The sequence below is a fragment of the Quercus lobata genome, chromosome 7, assembly GCF_001633185.2.
Source record: "Quercus lobata isolate SW786 chromosome 7, ValleyOak3.0 Primary Assembly, whole genome shotgun sequence".
NCBI classification, from domain to species: domain Eukaryota; kingdom Viridiplantae; phylum Streptophyta; class Magnoliopsida; order Fagales; family Fagaceae; genus Quercus; species Quercus lobata.
In genome coordinates this window covers 20,360,218-20,384,222 of record NC_044910.1, presented here as the reverse complement: position 1 = coordinate 20,384,222, position 24,005 = coordinate 20,360,218, and the positions used below count along the sequence as shown (strand labels likewise).

Genomic DNA, 24,005 nt, shown 5'->3' with positions numbered 1-24,005 from the left:
TCAAATGTTGCAGTTGACATAGCATTTTCTATGCAAGAAAAGTCTTTAAACTAGATGCTGAGACAAGTATGTTTATCATATGCATATATGAATGTATCCGAGCATGCAGACAGGATAGCATAACAAATTGTGAGGGAGTTTGAACTTTTGGATGTATAAGTAAATGTCTCTTTGTATGTATGTATATCTTCCACGCATTTTATGCACAAATTTATGTAGAAAAAATGTAAAACTTAATAAGCATGATCATTTATCTATTTGTACATTCTTCCAGTTACTTAAAACCTTTTACAAACACATACATGCCTAAGAAGCTTATATTAACAAGTGCAATACATACAGCAAGAAAAGTTCATAGATTCATACAAGAGAATCTCCTAGCCAAGGCAGGAGTCAAGGCCAAGGCAAGTGGTCCTCTTCAGGCCATGACTTGTCATGGTTATCATCAAATACAAGTATGGAAGCAAGTACAATTCTTCTTTTTATTTTTATTTTTACCGGGTCCCAGTTGCTTAGGATTCGTCAGTGCGGGACCGGATGTCTTATGCCAATTCAAGAATGAAAAAGTTTGGCCCCTCTTCCTTAAATATTATAATTTGCGGGCTGAATAAGTACCAAACTTACTGAAGGAGACAAAATGGAATGTATTCCTTATTCCATTCCTTGCCTCCAGACAATCTTCACGGAGCATCTTTCCATCAAAACTTTTTTCTTATGTATCTAATTCCATAGCTTGAAGGTGCTCCAGTCAACAGAATCTTCTTCTACATTCACCAAAAAAACCAGATATGTGTCTCCATCTGCATCCTTTAATACCAATAACATTCAACTAAAACCGATTTACAAGAGAACTAATTTACTATGTACATTGACATGAAAAAGGCTTTCTAACACCAAGGTGAGAAACAAAGATATAATAGTTCTAAGAATCTTCCATGAGTAGAAGGTGAAAGGTGGGCTTTGAAGGTCTCAAGACAACAACAATCGTGGATTCCCTGATCCAAGTTATAAAATTCCCCTCTTAATTCTCAGAATAAGATTCTTGCCTTTGCCAGACGGACTAATACGAATGCACAACAAAAAAAAACTTTGGTGCATCAGTGCTGGTACCTAATGCAAGGTGTGAGGTGTAACATAAAGTCATACTCCGGAGGAATTCAAATGGTAGCAATATCTGAGAATGGAAAGTGGAGATAGAGAACAGGGCCCACATTTAGCAAAGTAGGAAGGACAATATCTCTTTTCAAGTCACTGTGAATATTGAATTGAAGCGGTATTCCATTGGCTATCTCTGTCCAAGATTCTATGCTTCACAACCTCAATTGCCTGGCCCCCAGCCCCCACGCACAATTCTCTTTTATAAAAGGCCATGCTTGGGCATACCTTTGGTTTGTGAGGAGTAGGTGAAGGAGAAAGCAGATAAGCAAGAGCAATCGTAAGTAGTTCTATTTATCCAAGTATCAAGACATCAGCTTGTACCAGAAGAATATAGTATCATCAAGTTCCAAATTTCAAGGGCCAGCAATTTGGATCAGGTGGAAAAAAAGAAAGCACACATCAGGTAAAAACAGAACTGATCTTAAGCACAAAAGTTTGATAGTTAGCTCCCCTAAATCGGGATAAACTTATGCCAAGTTTTTGTTTTAAGAACAGAAGATGTACCATCATCACCAACATCAAGGAAAGAACGTCCACTCTTCTTCAAGAATGTCAATTCCTCCTGAGAGGCATTTATTCCTGCAAGGTGGGAATGGTCCTGGAGATTCGGGACTTGTTCTCTCAACTGATGCTAAGCCTAGACTTAAATGGACACCAGATCTTCATGAGCGGTTCATAGATGCAGTTAATCAGCTAGGAGGAGCAGACAGTGAGTGTTGTATACAATAATATAAGGATCATGAAATACAGGAATTATAGATTATCAAACTTCATCTAATTCCCATATCATTCTTTCAACGCAGAGGCTACTCCAAAAACAGTCATGAAACTTATGGGGATTCCAGGACTCACCTTGTACCACCTAAAGAGTCATCTTCAGGTAAGATATCTATAGTAACCAATGATTGTTATAGAAGTTTAAATGACTACTGGAGTTAGGTCATCTTACGTCTCCAGTTCATTAGACAACGGTTACAGTAACACACAAGTTTCCCTAGTTCACCTTCTCTTTAAAAAAGAAAAGGTGTGACTATATAACTTTATTTATGACAGAAGTTTCAAATCTTGTCATCTTGTGTCATTCTGTAACTGATAACCAAAGGAGGCCTAGGTAGGAGAAGAGTCAAATGTGCAAATACAAGTTAGACAGACACTTTAACCAATTTGTGGGGGTGGGGGGGGGGGGGGGGGGGTTGTGGTTCTTCAGGGCTAAGGGATGAAGTTAGTTATAAACTAAAACCACTTATACTAATTTCTAACTCTACCTTGTGGCAAGCAGAAGTACAGGCTCAGTAAGAATTTGCATGGACAAGCTAATAGTGGGGTCACCAAAACCGGTAAGACAAGAATCTAAACACTAGCAAGTATTTACAGGCAATTATATATGTGATGTAAAAAATTTTATTTAAGCATCTGATGTGAAGAATAAAATTAGAATCATTGCATATAGGTATAGCTGGACTGGGGTGTGACAGAGTATCTGAAGCAAATGGAACAACTTTAGACAATTTAAGCATTGGACCCCAGACAAACAAGTATGAAACCTGATAGCCTGGCATGTTCTTTCCGTTCACTTATTTATATATCTATTGATTTAAATCAGCTTTACTGTCCACATCTCATGCTAACATAAAACTCCTAATTCCAGAAACTTACACATGAATGAAGCACTACAGATGCAACTTGAAGTGCAGAGAAGGCTACATGAGCAACTTGAGGTAGACGATACTTGAAATTTCTGTATATATACATCTGATTGAAATTTCTTTCCAGAAAATGAAAGCACCATCAACAGCTATTTACATGTCCAAAATTATGTTAACAACACAATGATGAACAGGATTTTTTTTATTTAAATGACAGCTGAATTCCTCACTTCTTCCACAAACATTATTACAGGGGGAAAGGAAAAACAAAAGGAAGAAGAAAGAAAGGGAAAAGAAAAAGCATATTATACAGCAAACAAATTGAATTATGCATGCATCAAGTTTTCCATATACCGCTGCAATATTTGCTTTTAGTACCAATAAAGTAAATGTTTTCTGAAACAAACATACTGGAAAAGAACCAGGCACTATATTATGAACATTAAACTTTAATCAAGAGATGTCAAAAACTCACAACTGACTTTTGGAAGTTCATGTGCACAAATATTGAATCACATTCCTTAGAACAACTGATGGATAACAAATTTTCAAAAACACTACTTTTTACATGATTAATGTTCTGGAAATATGTGCATACATGGTCAGGATCTAATATCTTTAATTTGGTTGTTAGTTGGAAAAGGCGCACAGTTATATTGCTAAGATCATCTTGTAAAAGGAAGAATTAGCAGAATTCTGACTATGGATTGTGAATTAAACCAGGTGCAGAGACACTTACAGCTCCGGATTGAGGCTCAAGGAAAATACCTGCAGTCAGTGCTGGAAAAAGCCCAGGAGACACTGGGAAGACAGAACATAGGTACTGTGGGGCTCGAAGCTGCCAAAATGCAGCTCTCTGAATTGGTGTCCAAAGTATCCAATCAATGCCTGAATTCAGCATTTTCAGAACTGAAAGAATTACAGGGGTTGTGCCCCCCACAGCAAACACAAGCAAACCAGCCCAATGATTGTTCAATGGATAGCTGCCTGACATCCTGTGAAGGATCTCAGAGGGATCAAGAAATACACAACAGGGGGATGGGAATGGGGATGGGGATGGGACCTTATTCTGGAGGTGCACCCTTGGAGCAAAAAGAGATATGTGAGGACCCCATGCTCCAAAAGACAGAACTCAGGTGGTCAGATGACCTGAAAGACAGGATGTTTCACTCCTCAATAGGTAAAGATGCGGAAAGAAGAATGTTCCCTGTAGAAAGAAACTCCAGCAACTTATCCATGAGCATAGGACTTGTAGGAGAAAAAGGGAACGGCAGCAACAGCTATTCTGCAACAAGATTTAAAGGAAGAGACTCAGATGACAGCAACAACAGGGCAGAATCAGTTAAACTTGAAAATGAGAAAATTAATCAAGGATTCAGAATACCATACTTTTCAGCCAAACTGGACCTAAATGCACATGATGAAAATGATGCTGCTGCCAGTTGCAAACAATTCGACTTGAATGGTTTCAGCTGGAGCTGAAAGGATCTGAAGCCAGCAAGTGTGACAAGTAGATGTGACAAGATGGTGATACAAAGTCACCATTAAATTTGCATCGGAAGGGTGTGGCTAGCAAGATATCTGCTGCTCTCTTGTTCAGGCCAGCTTGCCTGGAAAAATCAATTGAACAAATTCAAATAAGTTGCACTGACAATATAGATCAAATTCGTAACTATATGACTTTGATAGCTCCAGCACAATTTACTTCTATTATCTCATATTTCAACGAGAGTTCATAGAACACAAGCAAAATGCCTTCGTCGCTCTTGTTCAAGATTAGGAATGGCAAAGGTGTAGGCATTCCCAGTCCCAAAACCCTTAAATAGTTTACCATGTTTTTGAAAAAAAAAAATCCATAATTTTTATATATCAAAAAAAAAAAAAAAATTCCATATTTTTTGTGTTTGGTATAGCAAAAAATGGAAGTTAACGAAAAATGTTTTTTATTGTCAACAGAAAACAATTATAACAGGTGGAAAACGTTTTCCACTTCTAAGCCTCACCCCTTTATTCCTTTGTATTACAACATCAATGTCAACACCCACCACCACCTCCACTGCCATCACCACCACCCTCACCCGACCTCTAGCACAACCACCACCACCACAACCACCTTTGTCACCACTACTAAAAAATTTCTATGCAAGCCAAACAACATATAATATTTCTAGGATTGTTTTCATTGGAGCAACCAAATATAGGAAAACAACTCATTAATCAAACAAACAAAAAATGTTTTCCATAGAAAACATTTTCCGCCAAAACAAACAAAGTACATTTTCCAAACCCATCTCAAAAATCTTACTAACTTTTCGGAATTCCACCCATTCAATTTATATTTTTTTTTTTTTTTTTTAAATCCAAATCCATCTATTTGTCTTACCATGCCTCATTTTGAACCAATCAAATCGAGCCAGGTGGATAAAAAATCAAACATCTAAAATATTACTAAAAGAAATTTAAGCATTAGTAAACATGTTTATCTAAAACATTATCAAAAGATATTCAAGTATTAGTAAACATTTTTGCTCATAGATATTCTTCAAATTTCTTAGAGAGAAATAACATACATATACTTATAGTAAGAAACCCTAGTTTTCTTTTTGAGTAAATTATAAAATCACACCAACTTCCATTAAGTTTTCACGAAATAGAACTCTACCATACCATAGATGAAACCATACTATGGATGAAATGACACTCTCCCAAGTTTTGTATAATGGCAACAAATAAGTCCATATCCTCTCACAACTTCCCTAGGAGATATTCTAATTCTAAAAACATATTCCTACTTAAAATAATGTTTTTCATAGTACTCTAACCAAAAAAAAAACTCTAACTGGTTTTTTTTTTTTACAAAATATTCAGTTTTTGAAAATTATTTTGTAAAAAGCCTTTATCGTTTATGTACTCTTTTTAGAACTTGACTTTCTCAAAATTGAGTTCAAAGAACTCAAATTCGCCAAAGTTGAGTTTTATGCAATGTAATTCAGTAATATGTGGCAAACGTGAAAATTGATTTTCTCACAAGTTCCACTTAATTGCATAGAATTTGATTTTGGCAAAATCGAGTTCCTGTTTAACCTCAACTTTCAAAAAATCGAGTTCCAAAAAGAGTTTACATAACTAAATAAGTTGCTATAGGGCAAAATTTGTCAAATAGCACGTTTTTAGAAGGAAAAAAACAAAAGGAGAATAGCACCCAAATAAAGTTATTTATTTATGTAGCACATTTTTTAGAACTCGAGTTTGGGCTAGAACTCAAGCTGGACAAACTCGAGTCGAGTTCCAATCAATATGGGTGCATACTGCTTGGAATTGCGCTACATAACTAAATAACTTTGTGAGTGTGCTATTCTCGTAAAATTGTGCTATAGAGCAAATTTTGCCTTACTAGAGACATGGTAACAAAATAATTTATAAAAAAAAGTCCACTCTAACTCTTACCCTTAACTAACTTTATTAGATTACTGACGAAATTCCTAAAGAAAATATCTCAAATAACAATATTGATGAACTCAATCTCCAAAACTCTACGCCTAGCTAAAAGGAAATCAGAAATACCTACTTGTCCCCAATCCAACGTGAATGTGCTCATGGATTGTTACTCTCCTCTCCTCCTTCATTCAGGAAAAGAGAGAGTCCTCGAATCTCCAAAGAGCTTCCGTCGAATTTTTATTTTTTCCCATTTGAGTAAAAGCCACACAGGCGGTGTTCTTCAATTATCGAGGGGCGAGTTGGCCTGATGATATAATAAATAATCGAAAACACTATTCATTCTCGTGCATGTGTAGAAAACCAGGTTGGGTTGAAGACGAGGGAAGCTATAATAATTAATAAGCCACATTGGGAAGAGTCCAACCCAACCAAACAAAGGTTACAGTATGAGGAAAACCAAATTGGTGGCGACAATTGCCAGACGGGTCGGGTGAAACGGGTCAAAACTTATCATCAGACTATAACCGCAACGGGATGTTGTTTACTTCTTTTTTTTCCTTTTTGTTTAGACGAGTTTGCTTGTTTTTTAAGACTAGTTAGAGAGGCACGAGCAAGTCGATGCCCCTTGTATTTAGAGGGTTTTTTTTTTAATAAAAAATATTTTTAAACATAATGCAAATGGTTATTTTACTTACTTTAGCATCTTTTGCATATTCAAAGACTTTTCTTTTATATTAATTTAAAAATAGAATAAATAGAATAAATGATAAAAAGTTATCCAATAAAAATTATAAAATGGTTTATTTAAATATAAAAGTGGCCAAGGAGAAGTGTATATATATATATATATATATTTTTTTTTTTTGCATGTTCTCGAAGTGCATCTTAAAAGATTTGCTCTTTCCTAGTTATCTACTCACTCTCAAGAATATTTGCAACCTATAAATATTGCACCAACTACAACACTTTAGTTTCAAATTTTGGTATCAGCTATGAATCATCAACATATTAGTTTGGGCCAGCCACATGATGTAAATTGGAGGATGTAGATCCCTAAAATCTTTTAAAGAAATTGAGAGGCACCTTGACATCCCTTTACATAATTCTATTTTGTTTCCATTATTATTAATATGGATAACTTTAATGAGAATGAGTGAGGGGCATAATAAGTCCAACCATTGAACAAATGGATCAATCCACAAAAGTGTAACACCCCAAACGCATTCCAAGGATTTAGATGCACGACCTATCTTATAAATAATCAATAGTAATATAATGGAACAGAGCATAGTTAAATATCCACAAATAAACTCCAAACCATCAAACTCTTTCCTATAAAATCCATAAAAACACAAAAACTTTAACAATAAAGTCTTCAAATACAATCTCAAAGAGTTTCACAAATGCCAAACTCACTATTCTAAGAAAATATAATAAAACAGTCCATCAACTAACATAGCTCCAAAAGAAGTCTTCAATCTATGGCTTCACTAATCTACCACCAAAAGACATTCCACTGCTCTAATCTGAAATGGTGGAGAAAGGGCGGTGAGCTAGAAGCTCAATAAGAGATTACATATGTTAGGACTAATGCCCTTAAATCCTATTGTATGATGCTATGAATGACTTAATGTTATAATTAATAAAATTGTTTAATTATTATCTAAAATAATGGTAACATGAATATTTGGACATTATCATATAGTCCATGAGATGCATAGTATGTGATTTATGTGATTTAGTTATAAAAGATATAAATCACAAGTTCTTTGTAAACTCAGAATTTTAATTCATAGTCGATGATTTAATTGGATATTTCATCTACGAATACTATAACATATCAACTAAGATGATTTGTTTTGATCATGGAAGTGAAGACTTCTAGTTGATATATTTTAAGAGTTAAGACATATTGAACTAGACTGCTGTGAGATTTATTATTCTCCTAATGACTGTCAAATGAATAATAAATCTCACGACTTCAATTTACATGAACTTTTAATCCTAGGAGAATAATGGACCTAATCATGAAGTGTAAGTTGCTTTGATATATCAGGAGTGAGATCTAAAGTCACGATCAAAGCCTCAATATGTTAGGCAGCCATATTTAGTGTTGATGGAACATATATTCTCAAGATGGAATTCATAATCTCTTAATGGAGATATAAAATATTCACTTGAGATAAATTTAATGGGTTTGGTTATTCAGAATGTTAGGCCTAACTACTTTAGTAAGGAGTTACTAAAGTATATATTTATGAATTAGATTTCATAAATATATGATGAATAACTTAAAGGATTAAACCGGGTACTTAAGAATTAAGATGTAGTAATCTTCAAAGTGGCAATCTACATTCATGACTTTGTATTAGTACGAATATTTTATAAAGGGGTTGCATGTGTAATAAAGTTTTGAGATATAATTTATTAATAAGGTCTAGAGTGCAATTATATTTATATAGTGGTATTAAACATAATTAATGGTAACTTTAGACTTGTCAAGAGTTAACAGAAAAACTCAAAGCTCATTGGAGCTAGAGTCTTATTTGTTCCTTTTTTATCCTGCTCCAAGCCACATACTAAAACCCAATTGGAATGGTCCAAAAGGCTAATCCAATTAGATAATCAGTTAAATATAAGGAGAGAAACATACAGAATTTCATAAGAGTTTTTCATAAGGAATGAAATGAAGTGTATGTGAGTGTAAGTCACTCTCTTATTCTCCCCTTGGAAACTGATTGAGAGAGCACACTTACTAGGCATAAAGTAGAATTGGAGTGAAGATTAAAAGTGTTCTCAAGTACTTCTAATTTTTTGTTTTAAATTTCACAGCACCAAGGTAAGCTCACTTGTTCTTGAATTCTGAAATTTGCATAATACATGTTATCAATTGCGAATGAAGTAGATCCGTTAATTTTCCGCTGCGTATGTCTTGTATGCGATACAAACATGTATTTTTCCAACAACATAACATTAGGATGTCTCTCGAAACAAAAATAATAGTATCATTGACAAAATATAAGCTTTACAAAACATTAGCCAAAATAAAATAAGACATTTAACTATTACACTGTAATCATTAAATAAAATAATAATCACTTTAATTGGCCAAAATACACTAAATAGGTAGAAATAATATATTATAGTAATAAACAATTTTTTCACTGATAAAGGCCAATAACAATAAAACAATAGTTTGATATGGAAAACGTTAAACATTAGCTAGACAAAGGTATAAACTGCTAAACACTTGGTGGGTGATTCCCATGGGAAACAATAACACTGACCTCAAAGAAGCAACATTGGCTCCAAAGAGCAATCAATAACACTGGCTTCAAAGAGCAAACGATAACACTGCACCACACCACAATAACATTACTTCGCCCGAAGACCAACAGTTAATCCTGTGTTGGCAAAGGTTGTAGATTGTTTAGCTGACCATTTGAAAACATTCTTACCTTATCACATTATTTTCAATAAAAATCATATATCATATAATGAATACTTTCTCAAAAATATAGTTTTTGAGTCATTCTTAACATATACAGTTTCAAAATAACACACAAGAAATAATAAAATTCAGGTATGTGTATAAAGCATTGATAATGGTATAAGTTTTTGAAACTTCACTTTTGCAAATATGTATATAAATAATTATACACATCTTGAGCGACGTCATGTTTTAAAGTCCACTTACCTCTAGTTGCTAAACCAAGCTTTACTTCAACTATCTGAATCAATGTCAACTAGAACCTAAATAAGGATAAGACAACTCAATAAGAATGGATACTCTAAGGCAGCAATGAAAATATAAATTTTACTCTTAAAATTTGTATCCCACAACTTATTCTGAAACTACAACTAATTTAGTACTTAATTGCTTTATCAAATTTTCCAAAATCAATACCTAGTAAACAATTCTAATGTGCCGAATATGTAGATATCTATGTCATTTAGAAATTTTCCCAGTACCAGATTGACTTCCAAATAAGCTTATGCTTGTAGATCATATTAACCCTAATTATATATATATATAGAGAGAGTATCCAAGGATTTTACCCGTAAGACATAGAAAGAAAACTATAGGTATACAAAGAAATTTTTACCCATAGGACCTAGTAGCCTGAACCATGTATTGACAAAAGTTTAGAAACTTGACCATGATATAGATTACATGATTCATTAGACCAGCCCCACTACCAATGCGTAAGCTCTAGCAACTAATCACTCAAAAGCTTATCACCTAATTCAAGAGTTCATATGGAATATTAAAGCAAATCTATTAAACTACTCTAGTATTGTAGGTTATTTCCATGAATGTTTGAGAGAGAGAGATATACCTGACCACATGACCACACGGATGCAGAATTTTGTTTCATGTAGTTTTACACTCTCTCTCTCTCTCTCTCTCTCTCTCTCTCTCTACGATTCACAAATTAAACACTAATTTACCTTTCAGCTTTACACATTAAAACTGTTTCCTACTTGGGCGGGAATTTAAAACCTACTAAAACTTATCTCTTTACCATTTAAGAAGCTTATAAAACTTAAATAAGCTTCCAAGACTTTAATTCCTACTTAAACTCATATTAAGGTTGTTTAGATAGGCTAAAACTCTAAAGAATTCCAATAACACTTAAACTCCTAATCCAAATAGGTTTTAATCTCTTATCATTTCCTTAACTGATAAGGAGATTAAAAGTTAAATATGAATAACCCACAAAAATAACTCTTCATGTTACTTCTTCTTTTATTTATTTTCTTTATAGATATCATAAAATAAAATAATATCACTTTCAAAATAAATTAAATATCTCATCAATTCCACTCAAGAAGTAATTAAATTAAATTCAATCCACAAAGGTATCTAATTAGTATAACCGTTTAAATGGAAAATTTTGAGTGGTATGGAAGCTCAACGTAGGCCAAAAAAAAAAAACCTTCTACAATAACTAAAGGCTTTATATGCTCGAAAAGCTCTCATATACACAATAACCATTTATAAAATATTCATCATAAAGTTTCTATACTCCTAAAAAATCAAATTAATGAAAAGTCTCTATTGGGGCGGGGCGGGGTGGGGGGATGATTTTCATGCACAAGATCTACTTTAAAGGGGTTTAACTAATTCTTTTGGTCTTGCACTATAACTCAAATTCCTGATAAACTTTACTGGATTATGCTTTATTGTTGATATTTTAATTTTATTCATTCAATAACCTTATACATGCAATTGAGATGTGATTACAACGATAATTCTCACTTGAACCACCATCTTTTCATAGACATACGCAAACTCATTCTCATACCAGCAAGAACATTGACAATTCTAGTATCTATGTTAGCAAGAAATTTTGGTACTGGTCAGCTCAAACAGCTTGGAATAGAACCAAATATTAATTTTCATTCGATACATTGTGTAGACATATTTGGTCATGTTAATAAAGATAATTGAACATAGAATTATATATCAGTCATAAGATAAGAGAATCTTTGATTGCTAGGCTGAAGATTATTTATGAATGGAATAATTAAGAAAAATATATTTAACAAATGGGGAAAATATTTACTTTGGTCCTCGAGAAAGAGCTTTGGAAAATTTTAAGCCAAATGCGATACAAAAGGCCTTAAAAAATTCTGATTTGTGGCTTAAACCAAACTTATCCAAAAAGCTGAACAAGACTTAGAAATCCTATTTAACTTACAACAAATCCTTCCATTATTAGTGATGAGTTAAGTCACATTATATATAGGAAAATTTTATAACAAAACATAATTCAAATTTAGTTGAATTTGAAAAGTTTGTAGTAGAATTTTTGGAGTCTTTTCTCCCCTTTAAAGGATATCCAAGAAGTTCTCATGTATGGGTAGATTGAGATGATAGTAATCTTGATTATTATTATTATTATTTTTTTTTTTTTGGGAAAATTTATACTACATGGGAAAGGGGAAAATTACTTACTGGTTCAACGTTATTAATTAATGAGAAATGCTATATCCACAACATTTTCATAACATTTTTACAACAAATCCTAAGTGGCAGGTTGTTACGGGTTATTATTGTTGGGGCAAAAAAGTAATCTCAGTGATAGGTTCAAATTTGAACCAATAACAACTAGTCACCTATGATTTGTTGTGGATGTTGTGGATGTAGCATCTCTCTTAATTAACCCACACACAAAAGGCCTAACTCATGTGTGTGAATGGTTATGCTCATACATATAAGGGACAATAAGCATTGAACGATCTTCCTAGTATCTCTCAAAATGCTTTCTTGCTGGGCAACTCTTCATGCTGCTGCATTATAATACTCTCAACAAACCAAAGCATTCTTGATCAGATTACATATGTTTTAAAAGAAAATCTATAGGTTAATATTCTTCGTAAGTCTGATAGCAGGATCAATAATTTAATAGAGTGAATTAATACAAATCTTGGCAAGTGACTTTTTTCTTTTTCTTGGCCAAATTTCCTTTTTCTCTCTCTCTCTCTTTTTTTTTGGCAAAGGCCAAATTACAATCCTATAATCTGATTTGATTAAATGATAAAAATACAACTAAAAATCTCTAAAATGACCAAGTATGCCTAACAATTTTAGGAATTGCCTCCAAACATTTTTTTTAAAGATTGCATTAAAACAATTTTTAAGTGTGGTTTTGGAGTTTCAAGTGTTTTTGATTATGTGTGTGAATGTCTAAACTTAGTTGATAGTTTTTGTTAATTGTTTTATTTATTTTATTTTATATTTAGATTACGTTTGATGATGTACATAAAATTAGTAGGCTGAATGCTCCGGGCTTCAATGGGCTTGTGGTTGCTTGGAAGGCCTGAAAAGAAAGAAGCACAAGATCAAAGGTGACCGGGGTGAACAGGCCAAGAACCCTCAGATGCTAAAGTTAGTTTTTCTCTTAAACTCAAGAATTCTAATTTTATGAATGGTGAAAACTTCCCTTAGTTTGATATGGCGGAGTCCTTTTATAGTGAGCTTTAGAGTAGTTACTTGTTTAGTAACTTTTTCAATGTGGATCGAAGTTAGAAGGTTCAAACTTAACTTCTACAACTGCTATCAGAAAGTAAGAACTTAGTGGGAAGTTAGAGTGATGAATAAGGATTTTGCTCATACTTCAAAATAGTATAATGTGGTCCGAAATATAAGCTTTTGGATATAGATTCACTTTGAAAATCTCTAAGTGTTGGGCGGTCGTCCAGGTGACTTCACGCTGGACGACCCTCTTGTACTTAGACGACCTTTCTGGTCTTGGACGACACTATGGACGAACTGGTGACCATCTAATTTTTTTTGCTTCACCATCAGTTGCCCCATTGTCCAAGGGTCATCCTGGATATTGTAGTAGAATTTTGATTTATTGTTTTACTTTTAACACGTTTCGATGCTCCAATGGTCAATTGATGTGTCACGTGGTGTTCTTTTTTTTGGCTAGATTTTGTCATCTCAGATTACACCACGTGTCACAATCTTATTGATTAACCTGTTGTGTTGATTTGTTTTTCAAGGGGACGTGCCACGTGTCAATTTCTGGTTGGTCCACGTTGTTTCATTGACCCACCCATAGGGCCTATAAATATGTACATTCTCTCTCTTACCCTCTCACTTTTCTGATATTTTCCTTTCTGTCATCTCGTCTAAGAGCCTAATTTAGTTGTCCTTGTCCTTAGTCTTACGTCAGGTACTCTCTTTTCTTCATTCTTAGGTTTTCGTCTTTAGGAAATTCTATATATTCTTATAAATATGTCTGCGTTTAGTGGTAGTATTGAAAAAGAGATAGACGAGTATCAGGTTGAGTCAAATGATAGTAGTGGTAGTTATGAAAGTAGTAGCGACAGTAGTTCCCAAGAAGAGTATTATTTCTCTGAGGTCCCTAGATTTCCTTTAAAGGACTTCCAAGAGGAGATGCAACATAGGGCAGCTTCTGGGACTGAGGCTAGCTCGTCTAGAAGAGGTAAGTCGTCTAGTCCCCTTCAAGACGAGGAGGAAGATGCTAACGTTATCTATAGCTGTGCTCTAGAAGTTGCGTCCATCTTAGATGTGAATAGATTAACAACTTTTGTAGGTAGATACCAAATTCCTTTAAGTTCAAACCTCGTCTACCTAAGAGTGGAGAATGTTGTTATTCTCCTATTTTTGGTTTTGGTGTATATGCCTCTTATTTATTAGCAAGTCTTAGATTTCCCCTTAACTCTTTTTGTAGAGGCCTCTTCCATAGGTTAGGTGTTGGACCAAATCAGCTCAACCCTAATGGATGGAGGACAATAGTGGCCATGCAAGTGCTATGGCGTGAAGTGTTTGAGAGGAACTGTCCAATCACAGTGGACGAGTTCCTCTTTTGCTAGAAACCCTCAAAAATCAAACAATTTGTTGATTTTTACCAGGTCTCGTCTAGAGGCCCCCAATTTAGTGTGATTAGGGGTCGTAGTTCTTCAAATAGGTCGTGGAAGAAAGAATTTTTCTTCATTTTTGGAAATTGGGGTAGGGACCCATATGATGTAAATATTAGCCCATTTCCTCCTTTTACCAGTGCCCTAGGTCGTCTTCGTCCTAAGGGTATGTCTTTCATCCTTTACTTCGTCCATTTTATTTATTTCTTTCCTCGTCTAACCATGTCATTCATTTGTGCAACCATTACTCATCCAAGCTTGGACAAGTTTTACTTGGAGTGTATTATTGACAGGGCTCATGCTCATCCTGAGAGGTCTTTCCATAGCTTGGTGACTTTACGTTGTCTTGTTGTTTGGGGGCTTGGTCCTGAGCCTACAAAGGAGAACCTTGCACAGGAGGAGACTACTTGTCGAAGTAAATGTCGCCCATCATCTTTTACACTTTTTTTTTCTTTTATCTTTCTTCATCATAGGGCTAGCCACCATGAAGGAGAATAAAGGCAAGAATGTGGCTAGTGGCACTAAAGAAGAAGAAGAAGAAGAAGAAGATGTCTAGGTTCAAGACGAGCCAACTCCATTAACCGTCCAAAAGTCTGCTATTCAGGCTACTACTGGGAAGAGGAAAAGTGTTTCAAGCAGTATAGACCTTGGAAACCTTCCAAGATGCCGTAGTCATAAGAAGCAAAAATCTAACAAGACCCCTTCTCCCAAAGTTTCAAAGCCTCATGACACGACGGTAGACCTGGACGACCAGGCAGTGAACCTGATGCCCCCTTAAACTTCTCCTTCAGTCGTCCAACCTGAAAATCCTACTCCCCTTTAGCCAAATTTCCTCATAGAGTTCATCCTTCAATTCTAACCAAACGTCCTCCTAACTTGTTATTGGACGAAGATCATGCCTAGAAGACGTTTAAAGGGATCGTCTTTGAAAGAGAGGTGAGTGCATGTTATGACATGTCAGTAAGAGACTTTAAATGCTCTGCCATCCACGATCTTTTCAAGGTATGTATTTTTCTCATTACTTTTATTTCATTTCTCTAAGAAATTTAAGGAAAATTTCTAACTCTCCTTCATCCATCTATTTTTTAGGCCATGGCAAAGTTTTACACTACGTCCAGCTAAGCCAAGAAGCTTTGTGACGAGGCTAAGGCCGTTAGGACGAAGAACAAAGAATTGAAGGACGAGCTTCTTTTGAAGAAGGGGGAACTGATCAGGCTGACCGAGGAGCTCACTCATCTTCAGGGAATAGAGAAGGAATTAAGGAATCAAGTAGAGGAGCTCAAGACAGACTCCATTGAGAAGGAGACTCGTATCAATCACCTTGAAGTGAAATGTCAAGGGTTCACTTCGTCCTTGGAGAATACCAAGAAAGAAGCCATTGCAACTTTCATGAAGTCAAATGACTTCACCAATTGTCTAGATCAACATTATGTTGCTGGCTATGAAGATTTTCGCTCTGATGCTAAGGAGGCCTACCTTGAGATGGACTTTGACTTCTTCAAAGTTCCTATTGCAGCAGAAAGTTCCTTACTTTAGACGAGCTTCGAAGACGTCAACATCGTGGACTATACTTCAACTGAGCTTGTTAAAGACAATGTCGAGCTCGCCAAGGATGACACAAAGTCTGGGGAGAATGCCCCCAGTCGTTTATCTTAGTAATTTTCATATTTTCTTATTTCATTGGGAATGCCCGTTGTTTTGGGCTTTTATTTTAAAACTTATTCAAGGACAATTCTCTCGTCCAAGTTTATGGACGTATGACAGATACAATAGCCTTCATTGGCTTAAACAGTATAAGGGTTTTTGAACGATGATCATCTACCCTTTTTAGAGTTTTATGAATGAATATTTATTTCCATCTTCATTCTTTATTCATTGTTGAACATATTATATTTTGTGCATGAACGAATTTTCTTTTGTTTACATCATCCATGTTTTATCCTATGATTTTTAAGTGTGGTCCGTCCACCTGTGAAGGCATTTAGTTTGTCCATGTTAGGATAACTTTTTCATGCTCAACATCCTACCATTCATTATATTTTACAAGTGTAACTCATTTATGAATGGAATTTCTATTACCAGCTTTCTTTGTCCGTAGGTTTGACTTATAGCTTGCATTAATCTTCGTCCTTAGGTTGGACAGCTCATTGTTCGTCTTTGGGCAAGACATTTCCAGCATTTACTCATCCAGAGATTGGATTGTTTAGCTGGTTACATCTATCTGTGGATTTTGAATATTCTTGCATGCACGCTTTGCCTCGTCCATTAGTTAGATGAAGATACCTTAAGTTTATTTTACTTTGCTTTTACCTTATTTAAGGAAAGCTTATAGACGTTACATCCCTGCATCCAAAGATTTTGCTCGTCTTGGGCCTTTAGCCTTCTTATGGATTAGCTTTAATGAGAACTTCAACAATATTAAGATTGAAAATTCACACAACTTTATATACATTGAAAATCCAAACTGTATATACATAACATAAATATTGTCCACAAGCATGGCACATGATTAGAAGCTAGTGCCTTTAGGGAATTGAAAATACTTATGTACAAATGGACTAAGTTCATAACTTCGTCCATCATAACTTTGTCCATCATGACTTCGTCCATAAACAGTGCACAAGTTGGAAACTAGTGCACTTTAGGGAATTAAAATACTGAAAAATATGTAGTACTAGTAACAAACAGAAATAAACATAAGGAAAGTAACACATAACTTAAACTCGTCTAGGATGATGCTCGTCTAAGCTGATACTTCACTGATAATATCTTCTTAAATGCTCAACATTTTAGGGGTGCTTTAATTTTCATCCATCTAGGGCTTCTAAGTAATATGATCTTCGCCTTTTGCAATTGATAACCTTATAGGGTCCTTCCCAATTAGGCCTCAGTTTTCCATGGGCCGAGTTTCTGATTGCTAAGGAGACCCTTTTTAGGATGAGGTCCCCAATGTTGAAGCGCCTAGGTTTCACCATTGCATCATATTGTCTGGCCATGAGGTTTTTATACCTTGTTGTTCTCTGTTTTGCATCCATCCTTACCTCGTCTATCAAATCAAGGTTAAGACGAAGTTGTTCTTCATTTTCCTCGTCCTTATACTTCATCACCCTGTGGTTAGCCATGTGTACTTCTACAGGTATGACTGCTTCACTTTCATAAGCTAGTTTGAAAGGAGTTTCCCCTGTAGGGATCCTAACAATCGTCCTGTAGGCCCATAAAACACCCGGTAGCTCGTCTAGCCATACTCCCTTTGCCCCCTCAAGTTGAGTCTTAATGATCTTCAATACGAATCAGTTTGCAACTTCAGCTTGTCCATTTGCTTGTGGGTGGGAGGGTGAGGAATAATGATTTTTCATTCCAAGTTGCTCACAAAGATCTCTAAAGGGTGTGTTATCAAACTGTCTTCCATTATCTGACACTAGTACCCTAAGAACCCCAAATTGGCAGACGATGTTCTTCCAGACGAAGTTCTTGACGTTTTGCTATGTAATTTTTGCTAAGGGTTCAGCTTTCACCCACTTAGTGAAGTAATCAATCCCCATTACTAAAAACTTCATTTGCCTGGTTCCTATTGGAAAGGGACCCAAGATATCTAATTCCCATTGTGCAAAGAGTCATTGGCCCATCATCGGAGTAATGTACTCCGAGGGTCGTTTAGGGATATTACTGAAGTATTGACACTGATCACACACCTTAACATAAGCCTTACCATTTTCCTGAAAGGTCGGCTGGTAATAACCTACACGAATGATCTTATGGATGAGAGCTTTTACTCTTGAGTGATTTCCACAAGCTCCTTCATGAACTTCCATCAATACATAATTTGATTCGTCTGGAGTTAAACACCTTAGGCAAGGCTGAAAGAAGCCTATTTTATATAACACCTCATCTATGAGGACATACCTAGCCACTCTGATCCTTAGCTTTCTAACTTCGTCCCTATCTTCTGGAAACCTTCCATCCCTGAGGTAAGCCACTATTAGGGTCATCTAGTTTTCTTCTCCTTTAATTTGCTGCACCTCTAGAAGATTTATGCTTGGCATGTATTGGACTTTGTCATACTCATCCACCGACCCATCTGTCGACGCTGCCTTTGCTAAGGCATTTGCTTCCATATTTTCCTCCCTTGGAACTTGAAGAAAACTAGCTTCCTTAAATTTCTTAACAAGCCGCTTCACTTTATTGAAATACTTCTTCATCTATTATTCTTTAGCTTCACATGTTCCATTCACTTAACCCATGATCAACTAAGAGTCTCCTTGGACAAGTATTGACCCTGCCCCTAAGGACTTGGCCAATTCTAACCCTTTAAGGAGGGCTTCATATTCAATTTCATTATTGGTCGTTTGGTACTGTAACGAGCTGCATATTTTAACTTATCCCTTTTTGGAGATTTCAGTATAACTCCTATACCTCCTGCATATTGTGTGGATGAACCATCTACATAGACAACCCATCTCTTAGCTTCATCCACCTCGTCTAGATCACCATGGTTTGGAGTGAATTATGCAATGAAATCTACCAATGCTTGAGCTTTTATCGCACTTCTTGGTTGATACCTAATATCAAACTCACTAAGTTTTATGGCCTATTGGATTAGTCGTCCTGCAACTTCCAACTTGTTCATTACCTTCTTGAGTGGATGATCTGTCAAGACATTGATGACATGAGCCTGGAAGTAATGCCTTAGCTTCCTAGAAGTTGTTATTAGTGCAAAGGCTAGCTTCTCCATCATAGGATATCGTCCCTCTACTCCCCTTAGCACTCGACTTGTATAATAAACAGGCTTTTGCGTCTTCCATTCTTCTTTAAATACAATTCCTCACCTGGTATAAACAAGCTTAGCAGAGGAGCCGTTGTGAGATAGGCCTTGAGGTCTTGGAAGGCCTTCTGACATTCGTCCATCCATTCAAATGCCTTCTTGAGAACTTTGAAAAATGACAAACATTTTTCAGTAGCTTTTGAGACAAACCTGTTAAAGGCAGCAACTCATCCAGTGAGAGACTAGACTTCCTTGATATTCCTTGGTGGCTCTATGTTCAATATTGCTTGGATTTTATTAGGATTTGCTTTGATTCCCCTATATGAAACCATAAACCCTAGGAATTTCCCTAATGAAACTCCAAAGGCACACTTGCTTGGATTCAACTTCATGTTATATCGTCTAAGCGTGTCAAAAGTCCCCTGAAGGTTGTCCAGATGTTTCTTCTCATCCAAGCTTTTTACCAACATGTCATCCACGTATACTTCTACATTCTGTTCTATTAGTGGACGAAACATATGATTGACCAACCTCTGATAAGTTGCCCTCACGTTCTTCAATCTGAAGGGCATTATTTTGTAGCAAAACAAGCTTTTACTGGTGATGAAGGATGTCTTCTCTTGATCTACCTTGTCCATCCTTATCTGGTTATAACTTGAGAAGGCGTCCATGAAGCTTAGCAATTTATGACTTGCTATTGAGTTTACCAGTTGGTCAATACGTGGCAATGGATAGCTATTCTTGGAGCAAGTCTTGCTTAAATCGGTGAAGTCTACACACATCCTCCATTTGCCATTAGCCTTCTTGACTATCACCACATTAGCTAACCAATTCGGGTAATAAACTTCCCGATTAAACTTTGCTGTGGTTAACTTCTGGACCTCTTCCTTGATAGTATTATCTCATTTTGGAGCGAAAACCCTTTTTTTCTGACGGACAGGCTTAAAGGAAGGATACACATTCAAATGATGGGTAATGACACTTGGACCAATCCTTAGTATGTCTTCATGACTCAACGCGAAAACATCAATGCTCTTCCTTAAGAACTAGACGAGGTCTTGCTTCGTCTTCTCTTCCATGATTGTTACAATTTTGGTAAACCTCTTAGGGTTACTTTCGTCTAGAGGAACGTCTTCCAGTACTTCAGTAGGTTTTGTAGCAACCCTTCTTTCTTATATATTCATCGTCTGCACATGCTCACCCATAGCCAACATGGCTAAGTGGCATTCTCTAGCTGTTAACTGATCTCCTTGTACCTATCCTATTCCATAATCTGTTGAAAACTTGATGGATAGGTGGTAGGTGCATGTCACTGCCTTCCAATTATTCAAAGTTGGTTGTCCAATGATGACATTGTAGGAAGACAAGCAATCTACAACGAGGAAATTCACTTCTTTAGCTATCTACTGTGGATATGCCCCTACCATGACTGGTAGAGTAATAATGGCCACTGGTTGTATTTTCATTCTTCCAAATCCAACTAAGGGTGCATTCACTGGACGAAATTGATCTCTTCCAAATCTCATCTACTAGAAGGCTGGATAATATAGGATATCTGCTGAACTCCCATTATCTATTAGCACCCTTCTAGTTGTGTAGTCTACAATGAGCAAAGTTATGATGATTGCATCGTCATGTGGATGATGGACCCTTCTAGCATCTTCGTCCTTGAAGGCGATAGCCTACTCGTCTGCCCCTTCAATCCTTGGTGGTCATTCAGAGAGTTAGATGTTTTACACCACCTTCAAGTAGGTCTTCCTTGACTTGAAGGATCATCCTACTGAAGTTCCTCTTACAATAACTCTTATATCTCCAAGGAAGGGCCGTGATGACTTTTCTACCTTCCCATTCAGCTTCTCATCCTTATGATTTCGTCCAAGAAAATTCCTCAACTTTCCCTGCCTGATGAGATTCTCAATCTGTTGCTTCAAGTCATAGCATTCGTTCGTGCCATGCTCGTGATCTCTATAGAAGCGACAATACTTGTTCTTATTGTGCTTATTAGGATCTCCCTTCATCTTCTCTGGTCACTTCAAGGATGGGTCGTCCTTGATTTGCATAAGCACTTGATCAAGCGAAACGTTCAATGGTGTGTAATGCAGACTTCGTACTAAAGACAAACTTGCCTTCCTATTGTCTCTATCCTTTTTCTCTTTCGTCTGGGCCTTCTTTGGATGAGGGCCTTGTTCAGAATGACATGGGAGCTCCGCTTTCATTCGCTCTGCTCTCTTCCTCTTCTTGGCAATGATCGCATCTTCTGTATTCATGAAGTTTTGGGCTGAATGGACGAGTTCAGCCATGGTCTGTGGTTCTTGATCATAGAACTTGTGGATGAATAAATCTGAACTAACTCCATTGTGGAAGGCAACTAACAACAGCCTATCATCCATCTCGTCCACTGTCAAGGCTTCCTTGTTGAAGCGGGTAATGAAGGATCACAAATTTTCATTATCTCCTTACTTTGTAGTCAGCAGGCTGGATGAGGAGCACTTATGCATTTGACCTCTAATGAGGTGATTGACAAACAACTTATTCAACTCTTCAAAGGAACTAACGGTATTTGGAGGTATCTTACTAAACCACACTCATGCTGGTCCCTCGAGGGTGGTTGGGAAGGCCCTACACATTATCTCGTCTAGAACCCCTTAAAGGTGAATCGTGGTCTTGAAAGTAGCAATGTGATCACATGGGTCATGTGTTCCATTATATGAGTCCAACATAGGCATCTTGAACTTGGAAGGCGGGGGATGACTGTTGATGGATGTTATGAAAAGGGAATCAGTTCAATGAACTAAATCATCTACATGATTGGTCCTTCTTATATTTTCCCTCTTCTCGTCCATGGCTCCCCTCATTTGATCCATCTCTTTTTTCAAATGTGGCACCCTGCGTGAAATAGTACCCCTTGAGTGATTCTCATGCTCAACATTTTCTCATTCTCTACCTTCTTGACTCTGAGTTTGCCCTTCCACACACTGTTCATAACGTTGCCTTCTTTGATTGATCTCCCAAGTTAACTCTTGATTCTAACAATTTAACTCTTGATTCTAACGGGTTAACTCTGCCATGACGGCTACCATGGACTGCATTTGTTGGACGAAAGGTGGTTGCACAGTAGGTAAGGATTGTTGAGTCGATTAGGGTGGCTGGAAGCGTTTCCACTCTCTTGGTGGCCTAGACTAGTGGCTATTGACCTTATCCAGACCATACAGCCTTTTGTCAGAGAAAGATAAATTGCAAAACACAAATTTAACCTTCCCATAGATGGCGCCAACTGATAATGTATAGAAAATTAGTAGGCTGAATGCTCCGGGCTTTAACGGGCTTGTGGTTGCTTGGAAGGCCTGAAAAGAAAGAAGCACAAGATTAAAGGTGATTGGGTGAATCGGCCAAGAACCCTCCAATGCTAAAGTTAGTTTTCTCTCTTAAACTTAGGAATTCTAATTTTATGAGTGGTGAAAACTTCCCGTAGTTTGATATGACTGAGTCCTTTTATAGTGAGCTTTGGAGTGGTTACTTGTTTAGTAACTTCCTCAACGTGGATGGAAGTTAGAAGGTTCAGACTTAACGTCTACAACTGCTATTAGAAGTTAAGTACTTAGTGAGAAGTTAGAGCGATGAATAAGAATTTTGCTTTTACTTCAGAATAGTAGAATGTGGTCCGAAATATAAGCTTTTGGATATAGATTCACTCTGAAAATCTCTAAGTGTTAGGCAGTCGTCCAGGTGACTTCACGCTGGACGACCCTCTTGCACTTAAACGACCTTTCTGGTCTTGGACGACACTATGGACAAACTGGAGACCATTCAATTTTTACTTCACCATCAATGTTTATTAATGTAAATTTTCAATAATTTTGTTTGAAATTTATTTTTTGTGGGAATGACACTCCCACAAACTTATTTTGATTGTGTTTATTAAAGTAAGTTCGAATAATTTCATTTTGATTATTCTCATCTTTAGGTTGATTTTAGTTGTTTGTGTTTATATTTTAAAGAGGTGAATTAAAGTTTTTATTTCCAATATATTTATAAATATTGGAAAGTTTGTGATATTTTATATCAGCCAAATGTAAAGGAATGTTTTTCTATAAATTTTCAAACACAATTAAATATGGGAAAATAAATAAATTTTTGTACAAATCTTGGGGTAAATTACAAAAACCTCCCTTGACACTCTACTTCAAAACTTAAGATAAATGACAGTTCTCCTCCCTTAAAGTTTCAAGAAAATTAACACATTAATCATTCCATTAATAATAATAACCAAAAATAAATAAATAAAGTTCATTACCAAATTAGATTAAGAAATTGTTAAAACCCAAAAATCTAAAAGTAAAAAATAATTAGTTTATATATTTGATTCCAAACTGTGAGAATAAACTTTAAACCTAGAGAATTGTTCATTACTATAGGCCTTTGCTTGCTAAATTTTAATCCAAAACCAAAACCATCCAACCTAAATTGCAATTATTTCTAAAACGTCATTTCTAAACAAACAAAAAATCATTTTTTTTTTATTCCTAATGGAATGAAGCAAAAAATATATATATATATATATATATATATTTATATATGTAGGCACACCCACCTTTTGCCCAGTG

General features: G+C 35.9%; 1 protein-coding gene and 1 long non-coding RNA gene across 4 annotated transcripts; one reads left to right on the top strand and one right to left on the bottom strand.

Annotated features, from left to right (window-relative positions):
• Positions 1-262: 262 nt before the first annotated feature.
• On the top strand, positions 263-4,476 carry LOC115954041 (myb-related protein 2-like). 3 transcript variants are annotated; one of them, XM_031071894.1, is made up of 7 exons: positions 263-1,561; positions 1,654-1,867; positions 1,962-2,038; positions 2,438-2,495; positions 2,594-2,693; positions 2,807-2,876; positions 3,528-4,476. In XM_031071894.1, exons 2-7 carry the CDS (start codon positions 1,657-1,659, stop codon positions 4,284-4,286), a joined length of 1,275 nt encoding a protein of 424 aa, XP_030927754.1. In that variant the 5' UTR covers positions 263-1,561; positions 1,654-1,656; the 3' UTR covers positions 4,287-4,476. The 3 variants fall into 3 exon arrangements, with proteins under 3 accessions (XP_030927754.1, XP_030927755.1, XP_030927756.1); XM_031071895.1 differs by having other exon boundaries at positions 1,649-1,867; XM_031071896.1 differs by having other exon boundaries at positions 264-1,561; positions 2,609-2,693.
• On the bottom strand, positions 4,368-6,806 carry LOC115954042. The gene is made up of 2 exons (XR_004083816.1): positions 6,373-6,806; positions 4,368-4,414 (listed from the first exon to the last, which is right to left on the bottom strand). It is a non-coding gene; the product is annotated as an uncharacterized LOC115954042 (long non-coding RNA).
• Between the last annotated feature and the right edge of the window lie 17,199 nt (positions 6,807-24,005).